This window comes from Thermoascus crustaceus (assembly GCF_041956765.1).
Source record: "Thermoascus crustaceus strain CBS 181.67 unplaced genomic scaffold VTN00scaffold_3, whole genome shotgun sequence".
In the NCBI taxonomy this organism is placed as follows: Eukaryota; Fungi; Ascomycota; class Eurotiomycetes; order Eurotiales; family Thermoascaceae; genus Thermoascus; species Thermoascus crustaceus.
The window spans coordinates 3,329,878-3,356,397 of NW_027192529.1; the positions used below are offsets into that span (position 1 = coordinate 3,329,878).

Sequence of the window (26,520 nt, forward strand, 5' to 3'; positions counted from 1 at the left end):
TGTTGAAGACATGTTTCCTCGTCTCTTTTTGGACTAAACTATCCACTTCACATATTGGTGTATACACCACATCAAGATGACCAACTTTCTCTCAAGCCTGGGGACATGTCGACGCCACCACATGCAGATTTCCCTTTTGTCATCGTGCCGTAGATCTATATGCAGATATTCAAACAGATAACATCGAGTAGATGAACCAAAACCCCCATGGTATAAAACAGCCGCCCAAAAATATTCTCAAAATCACACCGGATGAAAAGGAAACAGGAAGACAAGAGCAAAATAAAAATGCAGCGCAGAACGGGACGAAAAGACTCATGAAGCAGTTCCGTTGTCCGCACCACTCTCAATCTTCTCAATCAGGGTCTTCGCAAACCCCTCAAATATCGGCAGCGACCAGCAGTCCTTATACTTCTCGACCAGTAACCTATTATCTTCGGGCTGCTCTTCCGCCGCTCTCTCCCCATTCCTCATCTCTTCCTCCTCAACCTCACTATCCACATCATCACCCGCAATCTTCTTCCCCTCAACCATCTCCCCAAACTTCACATCCACCGGCACGGCCCCCAAAAACGGCACCCCCATCTCCTGCGCCATGACCTGCCCGCCACCGCTCGAAAACACATTACTCACCTCCCCACAACACGGGCACGCATACCCGGACATATTCTCAATGACACCCAACACAGGAATCCTCGTTTTCGCACAGAAATTAAGCTCCTTCCTCACATCGGAGACAGAGACCGCCTGCGGCGTCGTGACCAACACCGCGCCCGCCAGACGCGGCGGGATAACTGACCCCGCTCCCGCAGTGACACCAGGTGCGGTGGTAGACAGCGTAAGCATCTGCTCCGCGAGCGCGATATGTTCGTCGCTCGTCCCGGGCGGTGTATCGACGAGTAGATAATCCGTCTCGCCCCAGAGTACATCCGTCAGGAACTGGCGCACCATGGCGGTCTTCTTCGGGCCGCGCCAGATCACGGCGTCGCCGCGGTCGCGGAGGAGGAAGCCGAGGGACATGCACCGCAATGAACCTCTCTTCACGTTCACAGCTCCTTGAGAATGTGCTTTCTCCTCCGGAGCAGTCTCAGCCGGGTGTACGATCACAGGTAACCAGCCCCCGGGGGCCTGAGTGATCTTGGCATCTTCGAGCCCGACGAGGCGCGGGATCGAGGGCCCCGTGAGATCGACGTCGAGGATGCCGACGGATTTGCCCTGCAGGGTCAGGGAGAGGGCGAGTTGGAGGGTCACGGAGGATTTGCCGACGCCGCCTTTGCCGGAGAGGACCTGTCCATTTTACACCACGTTATATATTAGTGTGTGTTTTATTTAATAGAAGAAGCTTAGACGGAGGTTTTTTAATAGTATAGGGGGCTTCAATGGGGAGGGTGTAATGGATAGACGGGGAGGCAAGGCAAGTGAGCAAGAGGCGTTATGTTATCTATCGATAAGCAGAACCCGCAAAACGAGGGGCAAACGGGCCTTCCTTCATAGCTTTAATACAATAAAGAAGAACGGGAGACAAAACTCACCAGCACGATATTCTTCACCCCGTTCAGAGGCATCTTGTCTATCCCCGTTCTTCTCCTTGTTGACTGAACCAGGACAGAAGGGAAGAAGAAAGAGACGATCACCGATCCAGACCCAAGGCGTTTGTTCGTTCCTAAGCAAAGCGGCGTTTTTGCGGCGGGGCGGGTCCGATCCCGGGGCCGCTTGTCTTCCTCCACTGGCGTCATCGGGTCTGAGGTTCCGCGGGGAAAAAGATACGGCATACGGTGGGTTAGATTACCAAGCAACGGCGAGAAAAAATGACTACCTACCTTTTTTTTTTTCTCTCTATAAGGGGTTTCCAAATGTATTTATTTACAACGGAAGAGGATAGGACTGAGGGGAGAAAAATGTCTGTTTATGGAGAGGAGCTCATAAAGCCTAGACTAATAATAATGCTACAATATAAAAATACGGTGTAAATAGTTCAGTCGTAGATCTGCGCATCAACAGCATATATATTTGCCCACATTTCCGTCATTTCGATCTGCAGCTACCGTCGCATCGCCGGACGAACCTGTGCTATTTCCTCCATCTCATCAAGAGCATCACCGCCTTAAACAACAGCGTATACAGGAACAGCTTCCACCCCGTCGCGTGCATCATAGATATAACCCACCTGGACCAGCGAATCGCTGTCTTCGAGCGCGGTATGCTCTTCTCGTCGTACGCCCGCAGCGCTGCCGCCAACGAATCCGTCCCACACAGCTGCTCCGCCAGATCCCATCCGTCGAGCAGGGCCATGTTGGCCCCGTTACCCGCGAATGCGCTCATGGCGTGGTTGCTGTCGCCGATGTAGATGATCGACGACATGCCCGGGGATGCTGTTGAATCGTGTCTGAACGGCTGCTTGTCCATCGCGTTGAAGACCATCAGAGTTGTCGGATCCGTGGCGCGGACGAGGGTCTGGAACGGTTCCGAGAAGTGATTTCCCCTTTCTAGGGCTTCCGTGAGGAGGAACTTGACCTGATCCTCGGAGAGTGGGTGTCTCATCTTCTCACGCGGCTGGTCGGTGGTGTAGCTCACGCACCAGAGAGCGCTTCGGCTGTCGACCGGCGAGACGAACAGCCCGACGCCCCCGCCGCCCAGGACAGCACCCCAGTCGCGGTTAACTGGCCGCGGGATCGCTTCTGCAGAGTCGAATCGCGATGTTGCCCCAATGCAGACGACGCCGGAGAAGGTCAATCTGTCCGCAGGCCGTAGCTGAGTCCGGATCTTGCTGCTCGCGCCGTCGGCCGCGATGAGGATGTCGCATTCATCTGTGGTTCCGTTTCCGAGGTACACGCGGACTCTACCATCTCCAAGGGGCTCGACTCGTGTACAGGGCTGGTCCCATTGTATGGATATACCTTGTTGGTATATAGCATCGACCATCATCCGACGGAGAACCTCACGCGCGATCCGCATACCGTCAGCAGGGAGCTCCTTGTCTGACGACAGACCACTACTTCCTCGACTGCTGCTGACTCACAGAACGCTCTCCCAAGTTGTGTTCCACAGATTGAAAGAGCCGTTTCCCGCGAAACTGATGCTGGCGCGGAGTATGCGTTCCAGCAGATTCAATCGATGTAGAACCTGCATGCCGCCGGACAAGCCATCGCTGCGGATCGAAAGCGAGTATCCCTCCCGGCCAGTTCTGGCCTCTTTGGTGTCCCTTTCGTAGATTGTCACGGAGGGGAATTCATGTCCCGTAGAAGTTGGCCATTGCTTGCACAGCGAGAGGGCGAACGAAAGACCCGCGATGCCGGCGCCGATCACGATGATCTTCTTTCCCGCCGCGATGGGTGGAACAGACTCAGATGTGCTTGCTGACATTCTCAGCTCTCGGGGTATGAACTCGGGCCGAATAAACGATTAATGTTAAACACATGCAAGCAGACCATCAATGTTGATCATCACATCGACAGTCAGCTATTTTAACACCTCGAGCGTCGATTTCCGCTCTTCATATGGCGTGAATATTGTCCTTTCGCGGCTGCCTTATGGCTGGCTGCGCACAAGAGAAGGTCGTCACGAGGAGAGAATAGTATAGGCGTCTTATCTGGACGCGCGTTGCATTATTGCCCGGGCCGTCCCGTCTCATCTTGACCAGAAACAGTTAGTTGACAGCAACACGGGCAGGCCCCACGTATGGGGACGACTTAAGTAGACATACTGTGTATGCAAAGTAGACGTCTCACTCGACACGTCGGAAAACATTCCAGATTCGGTGCTAGATTCTCCGTTGAGTGAGCCATGGACGGAATCCCATCCCTCCAGTTCGTAGCAGAACACCGACCACCCCACCAGGCCTTGGAGCAGGTCAGGTCTCATAAGGGACTGGATTAGCAATGACGAAGCGTTGTAAGAACAGAACAGATGTCTCAGGATACATATCTCCGCCCAGGCAGCGGTCTCGCTGCTATCATCCGTGTGGGAGGGACAATTCGGTCTGTCAGGCTCGATGCGGGGAATATCCATGGTTGGTATAGGTATTTCAGGATCAAAAGGATGATCTAAGATGAAGGTTCTATTAGGAACTAGGAAAGCAAAGAATAGAAGTAAAATGTGTGCTAGAAAAGATGGCAGGGGCCTTCATTTACTTAGCAATATATTGCGCATAGGACCGCAGTCTCAAGGGAGATCCAAAAGCCAGCAGCGGGGCAATGAGTTGGCTACGTTGTACTGTACCACTTTGTACTACTTGGTAGGACCCTGCTGTAGATCAGGTATCACAAGTGGACCGTTGATCATCTCCCAAGGTTCTCGGGCCCGACATTAGCAAAACTATAAAAGGAGATCGTCCTTCTGGCCGAATGGCATGTGGTGACTAGACATCGCGTCAACGTGGGATGTTGTGCAACCTTCCAAGGTTAAATGAAAAGCAAAATGTCTTATTCTATGAACGGACAGTCTTGGTCAAGGTCTCCTATAACTACGACACAAAGCGATATCTAAGCAGATAGGAGAGATGATGTCAGACAGATCAGCAGCCTAAAGTAGCAGGCCAGCGCAGCCAGGATGCCCCGCCAAGGACGGAGAATTCCGTTATCGATCTCTAACGATAAGAGCGGACAAGAGGAAGACGGGCTCGTGGGACATCCTACGTCAGCACGGTATCCCGTGTAATTACCCGAGAGATTGCCGGCTCGTGGGGTTTATTGGAGTACAAAGAGGCATAGCTGCAGATCGTACAGCGTGTCCTCGAGTAGTTCAGGGATGGTTTTTGTAACAATGGTGATCATGGCCTCCCATGGTCACCGCGGGGCTGTTTCTGCAGTAGCGACACAACGGTCGGAGTCCGGAATATACGTCAAAGGACTGGTGTGGAGAGATGTCCGAGCTGACCGGCTGTTTTGGCGAGAAAGTGGCATGATGCCCAAGGTTGGATCATCGACCGCCAGATGTAAGTGCGACTGGCGCGTCTGGGGCGCTGAAGATGCTTTCGGGAAGCGCCCGTGCCGCCATCAGTTCATGGGGACGATGACGGAGACATGAGCCCAACAGATCTGGTTGAGGACTTGATGCCTGGGGCTTTGTAGCCCGGGCCCGGGGATGGCGTGACTGGCGGAAGAGACCTTTGGAAGGGTCCAGGCACCAGGGCCTCTCGCTCCCGGGACAGCTGTTGCCTGTCGCCATACACGCGCCTCTTTATTAATCCAGAGACCTCATATTCTCCCTCTTCTCATTACGCTACTTCTAAAATCCCTGCAGCCTCCAAGGTCCCTGAATCCTGCCGTGCTCTGCTCAGCTGCTCTGGCGTTCAGCATCTCCCTCCGCAAGGTCAGTCCCTGACTCCCTGAACACACAGCTGCGGCCCCGCAGGCTCCCCACAGGGATGCCTTGGGCCCTCGAGCACGGCATGCTCCACCGCCATGGCGCAGCGCTCGGCCTCGAGTCGCGTGTGATATATATCCATGCTGCTTATCTATATGAATCACACATGTCCATATTCCAGGAGAAACCTCGAGTATTGCTTCTACCAGAATACAGTTGACCTTGAGTTCGCAGATCTTCAATCCTCATTCCTCTACGCTCAGCTGCTCCAACTTTCAAGACACCCCACCTAGTATACAAACAACCCCACCCTTCCTCAGTCTGCAAGAACATTCAATAATGAGCTCTGTTGCTGCGCACGTCGTGCGGCCTTCTGTCCGCTATTTCTCTGCTCGCCGTCCGCGTCCTGACAGCCGTACTTCGCGATTCGTGGCCATGTCGTGCATCGTCTCCGCGGTGGTTCTACCCTTTGTCCCCCCGGCCATCGAGAGCTCGCGTGAGAAGAGCCTGGGCTATCCGAACCACAACAAGTAAGTTGACATGATACCTCAGCAGTCCTCTACGGAGCATTATCTCCCCTGAGTGGGAAAACGGGAACATTGAATAATTGTTGACCCTAACCGCTTATAGATCCCACCCGCCCCTCTGCTTCCATGCGCGCTAGTTGGCCTCTGGTCAAGCGACCTTAATCTTTCATGAGGTTTCGCACCACAGCAGTCCAACGTACTATGCATGCGAGCTGGATTCGCATGCATAATAATTTCCCCACGGACATCGGCACGGCATATGGTTTGACACGACACGATCACATTCGCGGAGAGCATATAGCATCCGGGCGGCGTTTTATTCGAACAACTTTTAATCTTTTAATCGTGGCTTAATGCCGATGCATATATCTTCCGGAACGACCAACCGAGGACCACGAATCAGGGTGATCTCCGATGAAGCATCTTCTCAAGCTGCTCTGTTCCCATTCTGACCAGGTCACGCGACCAACAGATGGACTAGATTCTTGGAATTTTTAGGAACAGTCTGTTCCACTGGCATAGGTGCAGGTACGGGTCGACGCTAGATAATTGCATTGCTGCGCATTATGATGTGCTTCAGAACGCTGGCGTTTCACGGTGACGCGCTCACAAATGGTGTCGTCTGCAGTAATATCTCGTCCAGAACAACGGTGCAGACTTAGAATAATCATCACAGTTATTGCTAATGACCAGCTGGTCTCTTTTTTGTTTTGATGAACCACTTACACATCCCGTAGATTAGATGCGGGCGAAAACCGGAACACCTCCATACAAGGACCAGAATCCCGAAAGCGGCATGAATGCGTAGCATATGTACTGTACAGATATCACCAAGTCAACCAATCCAGTTAAACAAAGCAGTCTATACATAGATCAGATATCGGGAAACCCCCCGACGGACACGGAAGAATTGGGATTAACAGCTAGCAATCGGAAGACTCCCTTTTTTGTCCCTCCTTCAACTAAACCGGTTGCCCCTGGGCGGGCGGAACGTCTCTGTAGCCTCATACTTAGACTTCTCCAGCTCCGACTCGGGCTCGTGCCGTGTTGCTGCCGGGTCTCGACTCGCCTCCTTGCTGGGCGAGCCCGCATCGTCCGCGGCGCTCGAGCTGCTCTTCTGGGCGATACTTGCGCGCTTCAGGCTGGGGTCATCCGACGGGGTTGGGGTGTTGACAGCGGTCGGCGGGACGGACGCGGATGGGGGCTGGGCCTCCTTGCGACGGTGCTCGGCCTCCATGGCGGCCATCTGGGCCTTGCGCTTTATGTCCCGTTCATAGCGGGCGGCGCGGTCGGCGTTGACCTGCTGTTTGGCGAAGTAGTAGGCGCCACCGCCAGCTGGGTTGAGAGTTGGGTGTTAGTTAGGTACGACAGGTTCCGGTGAATTCTCGTCCATCGGTCGGGAACCCGACCGAGTTGCAATTGGAACACGAAAAATCCGTTGAGAGCCCAATTGATGGGATAACAACGGTATTTGAAGTGGAGATAGGTCTGCTTACCGACACAGAGGGCACCCCAGCCAATCCTGTATGTTCGTAGAGAGGAAATCCCATCAGTCGTCGTGTCCCCGTGTCTCCGCGAGAACGGTGTATCGGAGGTTTCGAGGGAGCCAAGGAAAAGCTTCGGCTTACCAGGTAGATCGGATCTGCAAGAAAAACAGTAGGGTCAGTATTCAATTCCATAGAGATTCTTCAAGATAGGACCAGTAGGCATACCGTGTTCATTTTCGTAGACGGAGAATTAATGCACTTGAGATTCGTTCAGTCGACGGGGTGAGGAGAGAATAATGAGGACCGACAATACGTCAGGCTCAGGCTGTATCCGGGAAAGGTAAGCGGCCGGTCGGAGCAACCTTTTTACGTCCGGTACGGGTGACCCGCAGGGCTGGCCAATCAGGAACCCAGGACGCTTGCGGCAAGTCGGAGAGTCGGCGTTAAGGCCTGAGGTGTCCACTTTGTCTGCCTGCCTGCTGCTTTAAGCATACTGGATGGCGGTCCATGCCTTGCTCAGCAAGCCTCAGCTTCCCGGTCTCGAACCCTCTCTCTGCCTTATCCCCCCCTCTTCTTCTTCATATCCAGCTCATTCTGGCCCTCACTTCCAGGGCCGGTTGGTGCGGTTTGCTCAGACAAGGCATGAGCTCGTCTTGATCTTGCTCCTTTGAGGCGCTGGTAGCCTTATTCTGAGCTCCGTTTCGTTCGTAATCCGCCCCAGCGGTTTCTCTTTATCATTTGCCACTTCGGGAAGGGAGACGTTCGGACACGATGCCTCCCAAGCGCAAGGCTCCTGAAGGTATGTGTGATCTCTACTCTAGGATCTGAATACAGGGAAACTGACTTTGATCTAGGCGGTCTCGCCGGCAGGGCGTCCAAACGGGCCACCCCCGTCCCGGATACTCCCCACAGCGTTGACAGCAGCGATGAATACTCGGATTTGGATTATGACCCAACGGGGAAGGAGGCTAGTCTGAAAGGTAGGTTCATAGGATAATTTCTAGTGAGAAGAAGATGAGTGGATTAAATACTAACGTCTGGCAGAGGTCGTCGAGAAGTTCGACCTCGAATCCTTCAGCCGAAACAAGAAGAACGCCGTCCAGAAAGAAGACCCCAATTTCGGCTACCGGGATTTCTCCTCCCTGCCCCTCAAGCCTGACCATGCGAACCGTCCGCTCTGGATCGAGCCGTTGAAGGGAACCATCACCCTCGAGAGTTTCTCACCGCTGGCGCCACAGGCGCAGGATTTCCTGACTACCATCGCCGAACCCCTCTCGCGGCCGACGCATCTGCATGAGTACCGGTTGACCGGCAACAGTCTGTACGCTGCGGTGTCGGTTGGACTGCTGCCGCAGGATATTATCAACTTCCTCGATCGACTGTCGAAGACGCCGCTTCCGGACACGATCAAGTCGTTTATTATTGACTTTACCAAGTCGTATGGCAAGATCAAAGTCGTTCTCAAGCATAACCGGTTTTTCGTGGAGAGTACGGATCCCCAGATGCTGCAGATGCTCTTGCAGGATGAGGTTATCGGTTCTCAGAGAGTGCAGGGGTCGGAAGGGATCATCCAGCAGGCTGCGCCGAAGATGGCTGGTCTCGTTATTCCCGGAACTAAGGATGCAGCTGGGATGAAGCAGACCTCAGAGCAGCAGAACGGGCCGGAGGGAGTGAATGGCAATGGCGCACCCAAGGAAGATGATATCATTGTCACCCTGCGCGACGAGGATGACGATGATGACCAGGGCCAGGTTCACAGCTTTGAGATTCCCAATACTGCTGTCGAAGCAGTCAAAGCTCGATGCCAGGCTATGGGCTGTCCCGCACTCGAGGAGTACGATTTCCGGAACGATGAAATCAATCCCACGCTAGACATCGATCTGAAGCCGAATGCCCAAATTCGAAGCTACCAGGAGAAGAGCCTGAGTAAGATGTTCGGTAACGGTCGTGCGAAGAGTGGGATTATTGTCTTGCCCTGCGGTGCTGGTAAGACCCTCGTTGGCATCACAGCTGCTTGTACAATTAAGAAGGGCACGATTGTGCTTTGCACCAGCTCCATGTCCGTCGTGCAGTGGAGGAACGAATTTTTGCGATGGTCGAATATCGATCCGAGCGATATTGCGATTTTCACATCCGACAATAAGGAGAAGTTCAAGAGGTCTACTGGTATCATCGTGTCGACCTACTCCATGGTCTCCCAGACCCGGGCGCGATCCCATGATGCCGAGAAGATGATGGACTGGATACAGTCGCGGGAATGGGGTCTGATGATCCTGGACGAGGTCCACGTCGTTCCAGCCTCGATGTTCCGAAAGGTCACGTCGGCGATCGCGACTCAAACGAAGCTTGGTCTGACGGCCACACTGCTGCGTGAAGATGACAAGATCAAGGATCTGAACTTCCTTATCGGACCGAAGCTGTACGAGGCGAACTGGATGGAGCTGGCTGAGCAGGGACATATCGCCAAGGTCCAGTGTGCAGAGGTGTGGTGTCCGATGACGACCGAATTCTACTCAGAGTACATGAGAGAGAAGTCGCGCAAGGCTGCTCTACTGTACATCATGAATCCGCGAAAGTTCCAGGCCTGCCAGTACCTCATCGATTACCACGAGAAGAGAGGCGACAAGGTGATCGTCTTCTCCGACAACGTGTATGCGCTGGAGAGGTACGCGCTGAAGCTGAACAAGGCGTACATCTACGGTGGCACGCCGCAGAACGAGCGCCTGCGCATCCTGGAAAACTTCCAGCACAACGAACAGGTCAACACCATCTTCCTGTCTAAGATCGGAGACACTTCCCTGGACCTGCCGGAAGCAACCTGCCTCATCCAGATCTCTTCGCACTACGGTTCCCGTCGTCAGGAGGCCCAGCGTCTCGGCCGTATCCTCCGAGCAAAGCGTCGAAACGACGAGGGCTTCAACGCTTTCTTCTATTCGCTTGTCTCGAAGGACACAGACGAGATGTTCTACTCTTCCAAGCGCCAGGCCTTCCTGGTCGACCAGGGCTATGCCTTCAAGGTCATCACCCACCTCCAGGGTATTGAGAACCTTGAGGGCCTCGCGTACTCCACTCCCGCAGAACGCCGCGAGCTTCTGCAAGAGGTGATGCTGCAGAACGAGACCTCCGCTGAGGTCGAGCACGTCACAGACGACCTGTTCAGCGAGCGCTCTGGCGGACCTAAGGGCGGCAAGGGCGCGAAGAAGGGTGCTGCCGGCGTGAAGCGCAGCGCGGCGACCCTGAGCGGGCTTGCTGGTGGTGAAGACATGGCGTATATTGAATACAATAAGAGTAGGAATAAGCAGCTCAAGGACAAGGTGGGACATCACCCGCTGTTCAGGAAGTTGGAGCGTGAGCGGCAGCGGAGGAAGAAGGAGATGGAGGAGATGAAGATGATGCGGTAGTCAGTCTTGAAAGATGGCTGAAATTCCGTTTTATTTTTGACCTTTTGGATTGGTTGGGTGCGGTGCGGTGCGGTGTTTTATGGGGTTTGATACATATACTAAAGCTGATGGAAACATCGTATACATACAAATTGTAATTTGGGTGGGGAAATTTTTCCAGTTGTTTTGTAGCGTTGAGATGGATGGAGAGAACATACATAGTCTTCTGGTTGCATTGGGAATGCGATGGCGTGCGGAGAAGTTGTCCACAATGGATACTGAATTGACGGGTAGTCAATTTGGAAATTGAGCGCATGTATTTTTATATAGTAGACGAGTTTCAGTTTATCTTAACCAGTAAGAATCATCTATTATCCACGAAAGTTGATGCAGTGTAGCTCTGGGTTAGGGCTACTCATCCGAGCTCGAGTAGTCGAAGATCAAGTGGGAGCTTTTCTCTCTACTTCCAGAGGATGGGCTCTGGAAATACCATTATTGGACTCTATATCTATCTGTGCACCGTAGTACTGCACCTAAATTTTCTTTATTGAGAGGTAGATGACCTGTATACTAGGCTCGAAAACAGGATACAGCAATCTAGTGTACCCGATCAGATAAAGAGATCTCCATACTACTGATTCGACCAATGCGATCGACACGAACACCCCGCACTACATGTACATGCTAGGTAATCGCAACCCCAGGCATACTGTAACATGTTAGCACGTGCAACAATCTCTGCCCAGCTGATTGATAATCAATACCTTCCAGGTAGGTTCCTGATTGGCTCCGGGGTCTGGTTATTACTACATTACGTAAGTTAAACTCTACGCAGTAGACATTCGCCGGATTTTAGCCTTCTAAATTCCGAGAAGAGCTACTATGGAGGGTACATATTAAGTTATCCTACGATCCTCTCCCTCCCCCCCGCTTTCATGTGTTTGAGAGCGTGAAGCTGTCTGACTCCAACTATACTACTTGCCCAGCATGACAGTCATCAAGGGCGCAAAATCCAAGCTCTTCGAGCCATTGACCATTGCCAATGGCAAGATCACGCTCAAGCATCGGGTCATCATGGCCCCGTTGACGAGGAACAGAGGCACCCCGCTGAACAAGGAGAGTATCCCCGAGAACCCGAACAGGGTCTGGGTTCCCAACGATGTGATGGTGGAGTATTACGCGCAGCGCGCGACCGAGGGAGGGTTGCAGATTTCGGAGGGGATTCCGCCGTCGTTGGAGGTAGGTAATTTCAATCTCTTCGATATGAAAAATGACTACGATAGATTTGAATGACTGGTTGATTGACTCACGGGATTTTTATTTATCTAGAGCAACGGCATGCCCGGCGTCCCCGGCATCTTCCTCCCGGAACAGGTAGCAGGCTGGAAAAAGGTCGTCGACGCCGTCCACGCCAAAGGCGGCTACATCTACGCCCAGCTCTGGCACGCCGGCCGCGCCACGATCCCCGCCATGACAGGCTCCCCGCCCGTCTCGGCCTCCGCGTCGCCCTGGGACGATCCCGAGGAGCGCTACACACACGCCCCTGTCGGGGCGACCGAACCCCCGCGCTACATCGATAACCCTCCGATCGAGCTCTCCCTGCCGCACATCAAGCAGACGATCCAGGATTACTGCCGCGCCGCGAAGAGCGCCGTGGAGGAGGCCGGGTTCGACGGCGTCGAGATCCACGGCGGGAACGGGTACCTGCTCGAGCAGTTCCTGAGCTCGAACATCAACAAGAGAAACGACGAGTACGGCGGGACTCCCGAGAAGCGGTGTCGGTTTGCCCTCGAGCTCATGGACGAGCTGGCCAAGACGATCGGGGAGGAGAATATGGCGATCCGGCTGAGTCCGTTTGGACTGTTCAATCAGACGAGGGGGGAGCAGAGGGTCGAGACGTGGGGGTATCTGTGTCGGAGGTTGAAGGAGATGCACCCGCGGATGTCGTATGTTAGTTTTATTGAGCCGGTATGTTGGATTTATATTTCTTTTAATTGTACCTTTTTATATCTATACATTATTGCTAACTCGAACAACCACCCAGCGCTACGAACAAATTTTCAGCACCGAGCAAAAAGACTCCTTCCTGAAATCCTGGGGCCTCTCCAACGTCGACCTCAGCATGTTCCGCTCCATCTTTGGCAACACCCCCTTCTTCTCCGCCGGCGGCTGGAACGACCAGAACTGCTGGGGCGTGCTGGAGAGCGGTGCCTACGACGCGCTGCTCTTCGGACGGTACTTCATCAGCAATCCGGATCTGGTGCGGAGGTTGAGGGAGGGGTACCCCTTGACCAAGTACGATCGGAGTAAATTCTACGGTCCGATGCCGAATGGGCCGGAGGATGGGTATACGACGTGGTTGACGATCGAGGAGCAGGAGGAAGAGGCTAGGAAATGAGGGGGGATTCGGTTGGCTTTTATTCAGAATGAATGGGTATTTAGATTTATTTTTTATTTTTTATTTTTTTTTTTAGATTATTCCAGGTTGTACAGTACAATACAGATCCCAATATAATCCCTGTGGGCATATAAACATGTCGTGCTGTATACAGTGAGAGTACTTAACGCAAGATACCAAAAGCAGTAGGTACAGTACTAAATTTGCTCCCTAGAAAAAAAAGGAACAAAAAAGAATATGCATTAGCTAAAACCTACAGTATGTGATATAGTCTTTAAAAGATCTTGGGTAGCTCAAATTATCAGTAACCCCCTTCAGATCAGATAAAACCAAAATCTCCAAAGTTGCATTAGTTACAGGATATCTGTTCAATTACTAAGGAATCAACCATCGGCGATCGCAAAGTTGATAAAGACTCGAAGAGGGGTATCAGCGCGGGGATATCCGAAAGGGCGGAGTCCGATGAGCGGGAATCACATTGCTTCCTCAAACTCTGGCATTTATCTGTCTTTGTTCCGTATCTCTGCAATCGTAATTGCCATGATTCTATGGGATGGATGGAACTAGGTACGGTAGGTACCTACTTAGTAGAAGTAAGGGTTTATTTACATCAATTTCATATAACTGTTTACGCAAGCTGCCCCCTCCTATACGGAAACTTTTCCCGAAAATGCCCCGCCATCTGCGTCCTCGTCGCCACCCACACCCCCTCCTTCTCCGCAATATACTCCACAAACCTCTTCAGCGCCGCGAACCTCGCCGGCTTCCCGATACACCGACAGTGCAATCCCACCGTCATCATCTTCGGCATCCCCGCCTCCCCTTCCTCATACAGCACGTCAAACGCTCCTTTGACATGGTCGTAGAAATCCATGGGCGCGCTGAACCCGTTCGGAATGCTGAACTTCCTGTCGTTGCAGTCGTACGAGTACGGGATCATCAGCATGCCCTGGGGGTTGTTGTTGAGGGAGTCTTTCTCGGCGGGCACGTCGACCCAGTAGGGGACGTCGTCGGCGCAGGAGTCGGATTCCCAGAGTAGGGGCAGGTTCATTTCCTTGTAGACGTCCCAGACGAGGGCGCGGGAGCGAGTAGAGAGACGCCCGTAGTACCAGCCCTTGGGGGGCTGAGCCGGTGATGGATTGGATGGTGGTGATGGCTTTGCGGATGTATTCTTTTTCTTGGTCGGGTGGGAGAGTGTGGTAGTCGATCCAGCTGGGTTAGAATGTCAGATACATACATCGTCTCTTAGAAGTAAGAGAGTATTAAGATGAACATACCGATACCCGTGAGACGCCACATCGTGACCATTCTCAACCGAAGATATCGCAACGGCCGGGTTGTCTTCGATAGCCTTTCCCACCGCGTAAAGCGTGTATTCCATATTATACTTATTGAACAGGCGGAATAATCTCCATACGCCAGATCGAGAGCCATATTCATATTCTGACTCGATGTTCACCGCTCGCTCCTGCGGATGGGGCGTACCTCCTGCCCCTTCCCAGATGTTCACCTCATTGGTTCCATCACCATTAAGAACGCAACGCTCCGCACCCTAGGTAGACAATAAAGATCAGAAACTGTGACAGATTCAGGGCCGGGGCAAGGGGAAGCTCACCTCTTCGTAGTTGATCACAAAGGAGACGGCGATCTTTGCGTTGTTCGGCCATTGGGGGTTGAGTGACTTCTCCCCGTAGCCTACCATGTCTCTTGGGAAGTCATAGTGATCGTCTCACTGGAAGGGTTTCGCCTCTGATGTGACTGGGACAATCATAGCGGTTGACCTTGTCTCGTAAGTATAATCCGTAGAGCGTTCAGTTCCTGAACAAAACGAATCCTTGGAATCGCTTCAGACACAGGCATCCCAAGTTTATATATGGGCTTGTGAACAGATATATCATCTGAGCGTCCTCCTAGTAACTTTACCCCGCAGGAAACCCCTATCGGTAACATGATTATCGATCTTGATTCGATTTTATTCTGTTAGAATCCCATAGGATTGGAGAGATAAGGATGGGGAAGAACTTTAGTCGGAAGGGATGTGCCTCCCCCTCATTCGGAGGATCCGGCACACCGTAAAAGACCTGTTGATAAGACGCCGTCGTTGCTTGCCGGAGAAACTTTGGCTAGTAACATACTTCCTAGTGGAGTGTAGCTAGTATCCAAGAGTGGGTGATGGATCAAGTCCCTCCCGGGAGATAATGGCCGGACTAAAGAGGGGTGTATCAGGGCTTTCTCAGCTATCATAAGCCAAAGAATAGCATTAGTATCACCAAGGGATCATTGAAGTTCAGAAGGCTTTATTCGAAGTTGAACACCCCTCTTACCACGTGAGGATGTCGGTCCTTTTCACCTCCGTCTCCGCGTAGGTCTCCGTTCTCTGTTCTCAGTCATTCCCCGCATTCTGCAGCTCACAATAATGAATGATAAGAGAGAAATCGATGAAAATTCATGCTTACATAGACCAGATCAAGCCCAGTAACCGTTGAAGAAGTCAGGAGGATATTTGGACAACTTGGATTCAGTCCTGCCGCCGCAGATGAAGACGACTATGTGAAGCTCCTGGCAGCATTGCATGACTGCGCTGAGAAGGTCGCAAGTCTCCCGGACTACGAACCGCCAGTTGACCTCAAGCGATTTTCCCGCAAAAACATCCGACATCCTTCAAGTGAAGATTAGGTCCTTGGAAATGCTTGGGCACATACATTTTCTCTAAAGGACGACACCGTCAATGGGCAATTGACCGGCAAAACCATTTGTTTAAAGGACTGCATAGCTGTGGTGCAAGTTCCACAGCTCTTGGGTACCCATACAATTGTTCAATGCTAATTCTTTCCGATCAGGTGTCGGCCTGAAGCCAACCCATGGCTTAGTACCTTATACTGGAATTGCCAGCAACGACGCCATAAATGACCACGCTGGTCCGCTTGCCCGAACCGTCATGGATGTTACTCTTTGCCTGGACGCGATCACAGGATACGATGGCATTGACGATCGTGCTTTGGGTGCTCCGAAAAATGGTACAACGACATTTGCTGCGGATCTCCGAGCTAGCGAAGACAATGGGCTATCGGTTTTCAGTATCGATATCTTCGATGGAACCGTAGAACTTAGGGATATAACCCCTGTCGCAGAGGCCATATGAATGCAGTCTTCGATAGGCTGCGTTCTCTCTGATATACCCTGATTGATCAATTGGGATTTCGTCTAGATCCATATGGTACTGTGAGCGATGGTTAGAAAATACTGTTCCTGTTTTCCTTTTTTTTCCTCCAGTCGTTATACAAATTCTCTTTGTTCTACGTACCACTTTCATAGCATACTCCTTGGCTCTGACAGAGACCAGAAAAACCTCAGACTCTTCGCTCCCTCCAAGTCCTGCAAGAAATTCAATCTCCGAATGATCGACGTCATCTAGTTCAAATGATTTATGTTCCAGAAATGTGATCTCGCAGAGATCGAAATCATTCGGATCAAGCCGTTTGTCTTTCATTATATATATATATTTTTCCTCGCGTAGATCGATTAGTTGGACTCCAGATACGATGAGTGACATTCAACATTGCTAGAGGAAACAAGTCAATGCCATTAGTGGGGTTGCGTCGATAGGTAGTATTGATGCAGATATTACAATACTCAGGCTAACTCCACTACTTAATTTGTAGCAAATTTGCCGTCATGGAAGGTAACAGACGTCACGAACACCAATCAGATGTATTTAAAGTTTTGTTAAAAATGGATTGGATATGTGTGAAGTTCCATTCATACTCTTTAATCTTATATCAACTTTTGCATTTATAATATACTATACTGGTTCCTCTCTTCATTGATTGGATTCTAATTCCATATTGGGAGACACTGGAAATTCTTGAGAGCAACTTAAATGCAGCGCCTTCCCTTCAAAGTCAAGGAGGTTTTAAGGAATTTTGTAGAACTTTTGGCAACATAGCTATCCAGGCTTCACTAACTCCGAGTCGTTCAATCAGACATAATAAAGAAGCCGGAATACTCCTTTGAGGAATTTGATCAAGCCCACAAAGACTGCCATAGGCAACACAACTGCTGTCTATAGTCACATGACAGAGGGTCGCTTTCTCAATTTCTCCTTCACCCCGCACCGCACCTTTCCATTCTACATCATACCTTGCAGACAGGTGAGCCAATGCCTTAATGTAGCTATGGGTCAATCTGCATCGTTGTCATCTCCATCGTCTTTCTTCCCCTTTTTGAGGCTACCTGCAGAAGTGCGAATACAGATATACCGTCACCTTATTCCAGATCTCCCAATATCTACCTGGTTGGGGTCTGATCGGCCATTTCCTCTGCGACGAGACGGCAAGTCTTGCTCACCAGCGATTCTTCGAACAAATCGGACCATATATCAAGAGGCCGTGCAAGAATGGTACGGTTCAGTTTCCTATCAAGCCATTATTGACCAACATGGCATACATTTCCTCGGCAAGTACATTCCACCTTACATACGGTTGCCATCGACCTTTCGATTTATCACATCACTGGAGCTCGAAATGCACCTTTATAAAAGTCCAGAGCAAACCAATTTCACATTCGGAGTGCGGCATCCTGGTAGTGACCTTGTATGGTTCCACCCGTATGGTTTCGGAGACCGTGTCCAGGCACTTGCGGATTGCTTTTCCTATGAGAAAGGAGGAAACTTGAAACGACTTCATCTGAACGTATCTGTCTACATTGGGCGTCTTAAGAAAGGAACAGATGAGCTTCGTAAAGCTCTTCAATGGAATCTGGATCCGCTCCGGGAGAACGTTCGGGGACTGTCTGAATTTTGTTTCGAGATAGGGGAAGCTTATGGCATGGAGCCTGAAGATATGTCCATAATACGGGACTTCCTCGACGCGGTGGGACATGAGATGTTGCAAGAAATTCCACAAGAGACGGAACCGGAAGTGTGGGAAGTAAGTCTAAAAGATTGGCGAGAATCGCAAGATTGGTATTGAGTACAACACTACTCGAAGAGTTTGCAACTATTAAGCAATTCCTGGTTAGTGCAGTCACGCAGTCTGATAAATTTCTATTTTGCGCTATCGATCCCTCCGCTAGTCTGATTCTGACAAACGTTGGAGTTTATCTACTTTGTTCATAGCTCAATACAAGCGATATTGGTCTGCACTGGCTGTAGCCATACGGGTAGAGCCTGAATGGCTTAGCAATGGCTTCTTCGCAATGTGAAATGAGGAACTCCATCCCTGACTTCGTGGTCCATCGCGAGTTGGCTATTAGCCTTACAGTATATTACTAACCAACCTTACTGACCACAAACTAGAGTGTCTAGGAAAATAGAAAGTACAAATAACATGGTCCAATCTACGGAATCGAGATATTACATTTCTAACCGTTGTTATAGATAAATAAGGTTTCCTGGATTTCTGGTTTTACATTGCTGCAGGGACACGCTGACGAGTAACGGGCAAATGCATTGTAACTCCAGTCCCTATGCCTTTCATGACATGTCTATTTCCTTAATAGTAACTTCCTAACATCATTTATTTCTTGTTTTCTGGCAGCCTTACACGACTTCTTTACGCAGTAAATTCTGGAGCACCTTTTCAATTTATATAGTTAGTTCAACTACACCTTAGTAATAACAGGTAGAAACGGCCACTAATAAAATAATAATAATAATAATACTATAGTAAGGACGCTAGGCGACTGCCAATGCTACAAAGTAGAGCCACGTTGAAGCGCGGGGAACAAAAAGCAAGACGATGCCCTGATTAGCCGTTCAGTATTATGGATGTTAAGGTTGTCGATTGCCCGCATTTCCTGTACGCCGAATCTCCGATAGATAGTCTATATACACCCCGCCAGATCCCGTGTCCTTCACCCATCGGACCTTCGGCCTTAACGGTGTCCGAACAGTGGATCTTCCCCATATGCAACACTAGAAGCTCTACCAGTCAGGTACCGACGTTACTAACTTGAAGAATCACCTTGCGTTACGGGCCATGACGTATCGGGGTTGTGGGGAAAGCTCAGTGGTCGGCCGGCCTCTTTTCTGTCGCTCCGCTATGAGCTATCCTGCATCAGATACTTCTGATAGCCTCTTGGCTGGTTTTTAATTTCCTTGCAATTAATCTGCATCATATGATTCATGTCTGAGCTCCGTCGGAGTGAACGTGCTCCGTGCTCTTATTTAAGGAGGGTACTGCCTGATGCGCCCACCACCATCACTTCCCTACAATCCTCGATTATTGTTATTGCCGTTCTCCTCGAGAGAACCAATTCTTGGGATACTCAGAAATAGCATCACTACCAGTGGTCGCTTTTCAAGCCTTTCGTTGCAGTTACGCAACCATTTGGGTTGCACCGGATCCCCCGCAGGCCCAAGAAACGGCATCATATTGTCGACCCGAAAGGATAAGCTTTTCACAGAATACAGCACCTCAAAGCACTGCTCTCGATTGTTGACCACGTCCCCCTTGAATAGTGCTAGCAACATGGCCACAGCAACAAGGATCAAGTTGTCCACGACCGACTCGGGCGTTTTCAGCGTAGGGGTGCGTGCCGACTCCGCACAGGCGGCCAGTGAGGTCCTGCAGGAAGATATGGAGAAACACCATATCTTCTTTAATGCTATGCACTTTCATAGTGAGTATCTCTTTTTCTGCGTATAAAACTGGGGATATTCTTGTTTGCCATTTGGACATTTTGCAATAATTGGTGCCTACGATTTGAGTCCCGCACTATGTCATTTGCCAGTTGACAGTGCCTGTCGTGTCGATAATATTAATCTTGGAGTACAGTGCATACGATTCTTGTTATGTTTTTACTTTCTAGTGGAGCGATACTCATCACTCTATTGCCTGTCAGGACTTCTAATGATCCTTTGAATTTCTTTACTAGAATGCAGGATTGTGAGATTTCTGTTTACAATGCTAACTCTACGCAGACCACATTGTCCACCATATCTTGACCATATACGCCCTTGGCGCAACACCAGATATCATCAAGTCCGCGTATGAACGAAATCAAAGCTACCAGAGACCAGTCTATCCGGTCGATGAGCATGTTGTCCAAGAAATGAGCGACAAGAGCAAGTTCAAACAATATATTTACAAGGAAGAGCACTACACCAACTTCCTCGTCTATTTCCAGAGAGAGATCGACGCCAAGGGCGTTGGAGCTGTCCTGAACGAGCATCTTTTTGCTGAAGATGAGCACGCTGACGGGATGCTAGTCCGGTTGTTTGCTGGTGAGCTGCTTCACCATTCTCCTCGAGATTTGATATCACCTTTGGGGAAGACACATTCTAAAACGGTCTCAAGGATTCCTCCATCCGATAATTCACCTCGGGTTCGGCATCGAGTTCAACCAGCCCGCCATCGTGGCTCAGGCTCTCGCGCAGGCCGCAGTCCACGACAACTGGATTGAAAAGTTCCTAATCCCGGCAGAGAAGGCTGCGGGGGGCATTGGCAAGCGCGGAACAAAAACCATCCTGCAGCTGCTCGATGAGATGCGTGCAGACAAGAAACTTGTGGAGTCCGTGCAGTGGTCGGACGGCAATAAAATCAGCGAAGGCGTCCTCCTGCGGGCTCCAGACGAAATGATCAAATATGCGAGTCAGTACACTGTCTCCGCGGACCAGGTGGAAGAAAAGATGGCGGAGATGATTAATGCTGTTGGTGAGGATCCTTTGCTCTCTTTTGCATTGCAGATGTGAAATTTCCTTTCGGAGATATTTCCAGGAATTCCCATTGACTGTGTCACATTTACTAACCTGAAATTGTGCAGTATACTACACGATAGCCGCACAGCGCCCACCCAAGGAAATCAAATTCGACTTCTTCTACATGCACTCTGTCAACTCTTCCATTTTCTTCCCCGCGCTCCTCTCCCTCCCATCACTCAGCACGCGTGCAAAACTCCGTCTCATGGAGTGGAAGGGGCGTGTTGATCTCGCGATGTATGTCTCGCGCGGTTCACCGAACCTGCTTCTCGAGGAGATCACGAATTACCAGCCCTCGAGAGACTGGAAGGCTATATTCGATAGCAGCATCAGGCACTCCCGAGACGACGGACACGTGTCAAAGATGGTGAGAGCTGTGGCGAACGGGGAGAGGGTGTGCAAGCCATTCGAGGCTGGGGGGAAAGAAAGGGGGTTCATTATCCAGGGAGATATGTGGCTGAAGATAGGGAACATGAGTAAGTGACAGCCTTGTCGATTTCAGCTGCTAAATTCCTACACGTGTTCAACCTAAGAATACTGATTCCAACTGTTGCAGTTATCGACTCAGTGAGCGGCCCGGGCGACCTGTGGATCCGCTCAACAGGCTTCGATGAAGCGTGGTCGAAGTTCGAAGACCGGCCTCGTCTTTGAACAAAGGGAGTTTAACAAGATTTTCAGGAAATATTTTGCATGCATGCGCTGTAAGCATAATCTGGAGGAACAACGACTAGCTGCGTCAAACTGTTATGAAAAATGGTATCTCGTGCATTGGAACGACTGTAGTATCTGGAAATGTAGAATACCTATGAAAACAATTCTGTCGCTTCGTGCAAAACAACCCTTTAGCAAATTATCGTTGAAACTTCTTGATTAAACAATTTTCATAACTGAAATTTGAAACTGTGGAAAGGCCAGAGAAAAAGCCTATAGCAAAGGATATCACGTTAGAGCATATTTGAGCAGATACGTTGGGTTTAAGCCCCACTAGTAGGAAGCGCTCAGCACGGATCCTGATCTGCTGCAGATGATGTGGGGCAGGCATATCAACACGAGGACGCGTTTAGTAGCAGCGTGGCCTTGAAAAGCTGGCGGAAACAAGGGAATGGATGGCATCTGGCCTTCTAATCGAAGGATCAGCACGAGGATCGTCAACAGGCAAAGGAATCCGAAGGGCGCAGAAGAGACGAGAACCAGCCGGCGGCGAGTTTGTGCGGTTTGCCTTGCGTCACGTGGTGATTAGGGGCGACCCGCCGTCCCGCGAAGCTCCCCAACAGCTCCCACTGATTTATATTCCAACGGCGCCTCGAGCTGCCAATTCACTGTTGACAACATTGCTATTTTACCGATTTCTGGTTTGTTCCGAATATTGCAACCCCCGAAAGCCATCATGGCAGGCTCCTCCGAGAACGACCCGGCTCGCGAGCAAAACCAACCTAACAATCAATCCAACAACCCTTCCCCGCCGCCCAAGGCACCCCGGAACTGGCATGAAGAAGAGAACCCTTTTGTCGCGTTCCGCCGCTATGCCGATGAACAGATCTCCAACATGCTTCACTCTGTAATGGGGCTGCCGTCTCTCATTGTCCCACCTTCCCACGATCGCTGGATGATCTATACGGATGAGAGCGGCTATCGGGACTATACTCGACAGAGACGGAGCGGAGATGACCAGTCTGGAGGAGATTCGGGTGCCGGAAGTGACTCATCGAACGGTCAGGATAACGCGTCGCGCTACGAGCGTCCTTCATCTGCATCGACGTGGACACGATGGTCGGACTGGGATGATTTCGACCGGTGGCGCTACTATGCCCATCGTCGACCCTTTGATCTGTTTGGTTTCGATTCGTTCTTCGACAGACCCTGGTTCGAAGACCGCTTTCCTTTCTCCTCCTTCGGCCTGTTCCGCCCGTTCTCTTTCTCTCCCTTCTTCCCGGATTTCTTGAGCGAACACGACTCCAGCGCCTGGCCGGTACCCTATATCCTGTTCAGTCCTTACTCCCCACTGCATCTCGAGCGCCAATCCCGTCTGCGGGCGAACCGTGAGAAGGGAATCTTCTCGTCCCTCTTCTCCTCTTTGAAGTTCACCTCCGAAGAAACAGACCCATCGGAGCCGCGTTGGCGCGAGGCTTTCGAGGACCTCTTGCGTCTAGAGAATGGAAAGCCCATGCTGGAGCGGGAAACTCAGGCTGTGGCCAAGAAAGAAACTGGCAATGACTGGCTGCGTGGGTTGGTTGAACGGGGCAGTTTGGGTGACCGCTGGAAGTACGTCGCTGGACCGAGCGATCAGGCTCGGACTGGCATCACCTTGGAGAGAGAGGACGGTAAATTCAAGGCCGATGTGCAGTCAGACTCCGAAAATGCCGATTCCGCGAGAACCGAGGCCATGACCGAGCTCGATCTGTACGACCGCTTCCTCCAGGACATCGAGGCGCGTGAGCGCGAGTACTTCAGAGCATTTTCTGAGAGCCCTCTCATGCGTCTTCTGTTCGACGAGAGACGACGAATGAACAGAGATGAATGGGAAGAGAGCCGTCGCAAGTGGATGCGGGCAGATGCGAAGAAGAAGCAGGAAACGGAGAACTGGTTGGACCAAGTCTCCGGTGAAGGCAAGACTCCCGCTCCCGAGGCTCAACCCGCCCCGAGCACCGAAGTCGCGCCGGCTGCCAAGGCAGAATCCGCGGAGGTGACTCCTGCGGAGCCTCGAGTCGTGTCCACTAGGACCAGTGTGGAGCGTATCAGGCTTCCCGACGGCTCCATCAAGACCAAGACCGTGAAGACCAGGCGCTTCGCGGACGGTCGGGAAGAGACTAATGAAGATGTGGAAGTGCGCAATCCTTCTGAGCGACAGCAGCATGCGTCAAATGGTGAAGGCTCCGATGGCGACAGCAGCTCGAAGGGCGGCTGGTTCTGGAAATAAACCAGTCACATTCCAGACATATTTTTCCAGTCCTACTCTGAACGAATTTCCTTTGTCTGATTGTCCTTCCCTCTTTCTCTCCTCTCTCTATTTCTTTGAAGCCATATCGTGCAACATGAATGGTATCTATGTTTCCAATCTATCCCTGTGTATTTCCTTTATCATCCCCCTGTCTTTGCATTGTCCTGGTATCTGGCGTTGAAACAGGCTTATGGAAGCGTCAGGTACGTACATACCTGTATTTTGTATGGGGGGGGGTCACTTGAACAATTAAAAATCGGCGGCATTTGTTTTTTCGTAATATAGCCAAATCAGAATGGAATCTTACTTCCCATGCTGGAACAAGAAAAAATAAAATTGCGTCCTATCTTATCCCTATCTTATCAGTAGTAGATACGGAGTACTTTGGCAAGGCAATGACCTTTTATCAACTGCCGAACCGAGACTAGTCGCTGGCGCTGTATCTTATTCTTTGGGGCTGTTTTTGTATTCACTGAACGTACTGTATGTGCGTAAATCCATCGTAATTGAGATGAGTCCTCTGTTATTTAACTACTGTCTGCACAGCATGTACAATTCATTTAAAGTAGGGTCAATCCGATTTAAAAACATGGCAGGGACCACACCTAGCTTTACCCGCATCCCAAAAATCACGGCCCCATCGATCGAGACCAGCCCCGCAGGATCTTGCTCTCGCGGAACTGATTATTACTAATTCATGATGTTTTACCTGTCCCTTGCCTTTTAACCGGTTTAATGATAGATAGACCGGGGTAAAAACAGATCACTATATAAAATAAATAGATCTTATTTCTTCGTGTCTGACTTTTCATCAATTTGAGAGCTGAGATTAGTATATGTGTATATATACCTACTTACTTCAGGTTCTATTATCAGAGAGCGTCACAAATACCTCTTCTAACTATTCACCTAGAATATTGCATATTATTCAATTGTCTGGTTACACCAGTGTTTACGTTTACATAGCAGTACGATATTTAAAACCGAATCTTTTTTTTTTTTCAAAATGACCCAGATCTTCATGTAAGTACAGTATAGCTTATCCCCACAGCAACATATTATTACTATCTCCTACGTTCCATTCATTCATTCATCCATCTACGTCTTACCTATATCAACATCGAGTACTCTACATCTCCACTAACAAAAGAAAAATGCTACCAGAACCGGCTCCACCGGCCTCATCGGCTCCGCAATCCTGTCCCAGCTCGTGCAGCGACATCCCGACTTCAAGATCGCCGCGCTGGTCCGTACGCCGGAGAAGGCATCTAGTTTGAAATCTCTCTACCCGCATGTCGAGCTGGAACCTGTGCTAGGGACCCTGCATGATTCCACCCTGCTGGAGAAGCAGGCGGGGAGGGCGGATGTTGTTATTAATAATCGTCTCCTTCTTCCCCTACTGATTTGTACTTATAGAAAGATGATTGACTAAGTGGGCATGATGAAGATGCCGCAGACGTCGACCACGTCGGTGCCGCGCAGGCAATCATCCGTGGCCTGAGAAAGGGAGCAGAACAAGACAGGCCAAAGAAAAGGGCAATAACAACACGCCCCGATACCTCCGTCACACGTCCGGGGCGTTCATCGTGCATCAGTACGGCGACAGAAGTACCCCCGCTCCGAAAGTATACGATGACATCGAGGATCTGGCCGAGATCGTGTCGTTGCCGGATGAGAGACCGCATCGGGATGTTGAGAAGGTAAACCTTAATATACACCCTTTGTTTCCTCTTCAAGCCATACATAATACCTGTATGGTATTGTACCTAGATAGCAAAGAGGTCCTAACTGCCTACCTAAAACTGAATAGTCAGATCGTTCTATCCGCTCACAAAACCACCGCCGGCTTAATCCACACAGCAATAATCAACCCGCCCATCGTCTACCGCTCCAACTGGTCCATCCACACCACCTTCCCCCTTTCCCTCCCCGATCTGATAAAGCGCTTCGTGGCGCAGGGGCACTGTCTCAAACTCGGCCAGGGGCGGGCATCATTCAGCTACGTCCATCATGCGGATCTCGCGACTGTTTTTATGAGACTGCTTGATCGGGCCCTTCTTAACCCTGGTCCTAGTGCTAACCCGGAGGATATAGATGTAGATGGACAATTGCCCATCTGAAACGAGAACGGATACTTCTTCGTCGACACCGGCTTCACCGAACTAAAAGACTACATCGGTGCGATTGATGCTGCGCTCAAGAGTCGTGGGCTGATTGGTGCTGAGGCGAAGGAGGTGTCGGGGCCGGAGGAGGCGGAGCGGTTTCATCCGTATCTGTGTCCGACGCTGTGTGGGCATATGCGGGTGAGGGGGTCGAGGGCGAGGAGGTATCTGGGTTGGGAGCTAAGGGAGGATGTTGGATGTGGTGCCGGAGGTGGTGGATGCGTTGGTTGAGGCGTTGAGGGAGGGGAGTGTTAGGTTATAGGCGGGGTTCTTTGAGTGCTGGGTACTTATCTTTTTCAAGGCAGATATCGAGATACTGTCTGCGAATAAAACTTCTGAAATGACTACGGCGTTGTCTGCGCTTTTTCTGGAATGACCCTGCATAGCGTAGATTCCAGACGTATCCTCCTGGAGATTCCATAGTACCAACTTCATTCTGGAATAAGCCATGTGGCCATGTGGGTGAACAATTAGGGAATGGAGAAGTCCAACTTGTTCAAGTTTCAACAAAAGAAGACAGGCCCGTGCTACCATGTTTCAGGGAATGTATTTAGTCCAATCCACTGGACGGCAATCATAAGATCAATACATATACCTTTTCTAACGTAAAAACTCTGAGAGAGCA

The 26,520-nt window shown here is 50.7% G+C and overlaps 13 protein-coding genes across 13 annotated transcripts; 7 read left to right on the forward strand and 6 right to left on the reverse strand.

The window, feature by feature from the left end:
• Positions 1–315: 315 nt before the first annotated feature.
• VTN00DRAFT_6401 (uncharacterized protein) lies at positions 316–1,565 on the reverse strand (the record flags this gene model as incomplete). The annotated part of the gene is made up of 2 exons (XM_069433034.1): positions 316–1,287; positions 1,533–1,565. 2 exons carry the CDS (start codon positions 1,563–1,565, stop codon positions 316–318), a joined length of 1,005 nt encoding a protein of 334 aa, XP_069288833.1.
• Positions 1,566–2,070: 505 nt separating this feature from the next.
• Positions 2,071–3,363, reverse strand: VTN00DRAFT_6402 (uncharacterized protein; the record flags this gene model as incomplete). Its single annotated transcript, XM_069433035.1, has 2 exons — positions 2,071–2,839; positions 3,020–3,363. The coding sequence occupies 2 exons, from the start codon at positions 3,361–3,363 to the stop codon at positions 2,071–2,073; spliced, it is 1,113 nt and encodes a 370-aa protein (XP_069288834.1).
• Positions 3,364–3,627: 264 nt separating this feature from the next.
• Positions 3,628–4,008, reverse strand: VTN00DRAFT_6403 (uncharacterized protein; the record flags this gene model as incomplete). Its single annotated transcript, XM_069433036.1, has 2 exons — positions 3,628–3,631; positions 3,704–4,008. 2 exons carry the CDS (start codon positions 4,006–4,008, stop codon positions 3,628–3,630), a joined length of 309 nt encoding a protein of 102 aa, XP_069288835.1.
• A 1,635-nt stretch (positions 4,009–5,643) lies between these two features.
• On the forward strand, positions 5,644–5,968 carry VTN00DRAFT_6404 (uncharacterized protein; the record flags this gene model as incomplete). Its single annotated transcript, XM_069433037.1, has 2 exons — positions 5,644–5,834; positions 5,935–5,968. The coding sequence occupies 2 exons, from the start codon at positions 5,644–5,646 to the stop codon at positions 5,966–5,968; spliced, it is 225 nt and encodes a 74-aa protein (XP_069288836.1).
• Positions 5,969–6,325: 357 nt separating this feature from the next.
• VTN00DRAFT_6405 (uncharacterized protein) lies at positions 6,326–6,601 on the reverse strand (the record flags this gene model as incomplete). Its single annotated transcript, XM_069433038.1, has 2 exons — positions 6,326–6,488; positions 6,558–6,601. 2 exons carry the CDS (start codon positions 6,599–6,601, stop codon positions 6,326–6,328), a joined length of 207 nt encoding a protein of 68 aa, XP_069288837.1.
• A 188-nt stretch (positions 6,602–6,789) lies between these two features.
• Positions 6,790–7,827, reverse strand: VTN00DRAFT_6406 (uncharacterized protein; the record flags this gene model as incomplete). The annotated part of the gene is made up of 4 exons (XM_069433039.1): positions 6,790–7,166; positions 7,328–7,473; positions 7,627–7,712; positions 7,813–7,827. 4 exons carry the CDS (start codon positions 7,825–7,827, stop codon positions 6,790–6,792), a joined length of 624 nt encoding a protein of 207 aa, XP_069288838.1.
• A 262-nt stretch (positions 7,828–8,089) lies between these two features.
• Positions 8,090–10,719, forward strand: VTN00DRAFT_6407 (uncharacterized protein; the record flags this gene model as incomplete). The annotated part of the gene is made up of 3 exons (XM_069433040.1): positions 8,090–8,117; positions 8,173–8,298; positions 8,363–10,719. The coding sequence occupies 3 exons, from the start codon at positions 8,090–8,092 to the stop codon at positions 10,717–10,719; spliced, it is 2,511 nt and encodes an 836-aa protein (XP_069288839.1).
• Positions 10,720–11,685: 966 nt separating this feature from the next.
• On the forward strand, positions 11,686–13,096 carry VTN00DRAFT_6408 (uncharacterized protein; the record flags this gene model as incomplete). Its single annotated transcript, XM_069433041.1, has 3 exons — positions 11,686–11,937; positions 12,028–12,666; positions 12,743–13,096. The coding sequence occupies 3 exons, from the start codon at positions 11,686–11,688 to the stop codon at positions 13,094–13,096; spliced, it is 1,245 nt and encodes a 414-aa protein (XP_069288840.1).
• Positions 13,097–13,724: 628 nt separating this feature from the next.
• On the reverse strand, positions 13,725–14,798 carry VTN00DRAFT_6409 (uncharacterized protein; the record flags this gene model as incomplete). Its single annotated transcript, XM_069433042.1, has 3 exons — positions 13,725–14,308; positions 14,402–14,648; positions 14,712–14,798. The coding sequence occupies 3 exons, from the start codon at positions 14,796–14,798 to the stop codon at positions 13,725–13,727; spliced, it is 918 nt and encodes a 305-aa protein (XP_069288841.1).
• Positions 14,799–15,429: 631 nt separating this feature from the next.
• VTN00DRAFT_6410 (uncharacterized protein) lies at positions 15,430–15,772 on the forward strand (the record flags this gene model as incomplete). The annotated part of the gene is made up of 2 exons (XM_069433044.1): positions 15,430–15,458; positions 15,562–15,772. The coding sequence occupies 2 exons, from the start codon at positions 15,430–15,432 to the stop codon at positions 15,770–15,772; spliced, it is 240 nt and encodes a 79-aa protein (XP_069288842.1).
• A 3,794-nt stretch (positions 15,773–19,566) lies between these two features.
• VTN00DRAFT_6411 (uncharacterized protein) lies at positions 19,567–21,446 on the forward strand (the record flags this gene model as incomplete). Its single annotated transcript, XM_069433045.1, has 5 exons — positions 19,567–19,717; positions 20,019–20,321; positions 20,395–20,751; positions 20,861–21,271; positions 21,352–21,446. The coding sequence occupies 5 exons, from the start codon at positions 19,567–19,569 to the stop codon at positions 21,444–21,446; spliced, it is 1,317 nt and encodes a 438-aa protein (XP_069288843.1).
• Positions 21,447–22,182: 736 nt separating this feature from the next.
• Positions 22,183–23,712, forward strand: VTN00DRAFT_6412 (uncharacterized protein; the record flags this gene model as incomplete). Its single annotated transcript, XM_069433046.1, has 1 exon — positions 22,183–23,712. The coding sequence occupies one exon, from the start codon at positions 22,183–22,185 to the stop codon at positions 23,710–23,712; it is 1,530 nt and encodes a 509-aa protein (XP_069288844.1).
• Positions 23,713–24,739: 1,027 nt separating this feature from the next.
• VTN00DRAFT_6413 (uncharacterized protein) lies at positions 24,740–26,126 on the forward strand (the record flags this gene model as incomplete). Its single annotated transcript, XM_069433047.1, has 5 exons — positions 24,740–24,756; positions 24,898–25,139; positions 25,216–25,433; positions 25,548–25,829; positions 25,860–26,126. The coding sequence occupies 5 exons, from the start codon at positions 24,740–24,742 to the stop codon at positions 26,124–26,126; spliced, it is 1,026 nt and encodes a 341-aa protein (XP_069288845.1).
• Between the last annotated feature and the right edge of the window lie 394 nt (positions 26,127–26,520).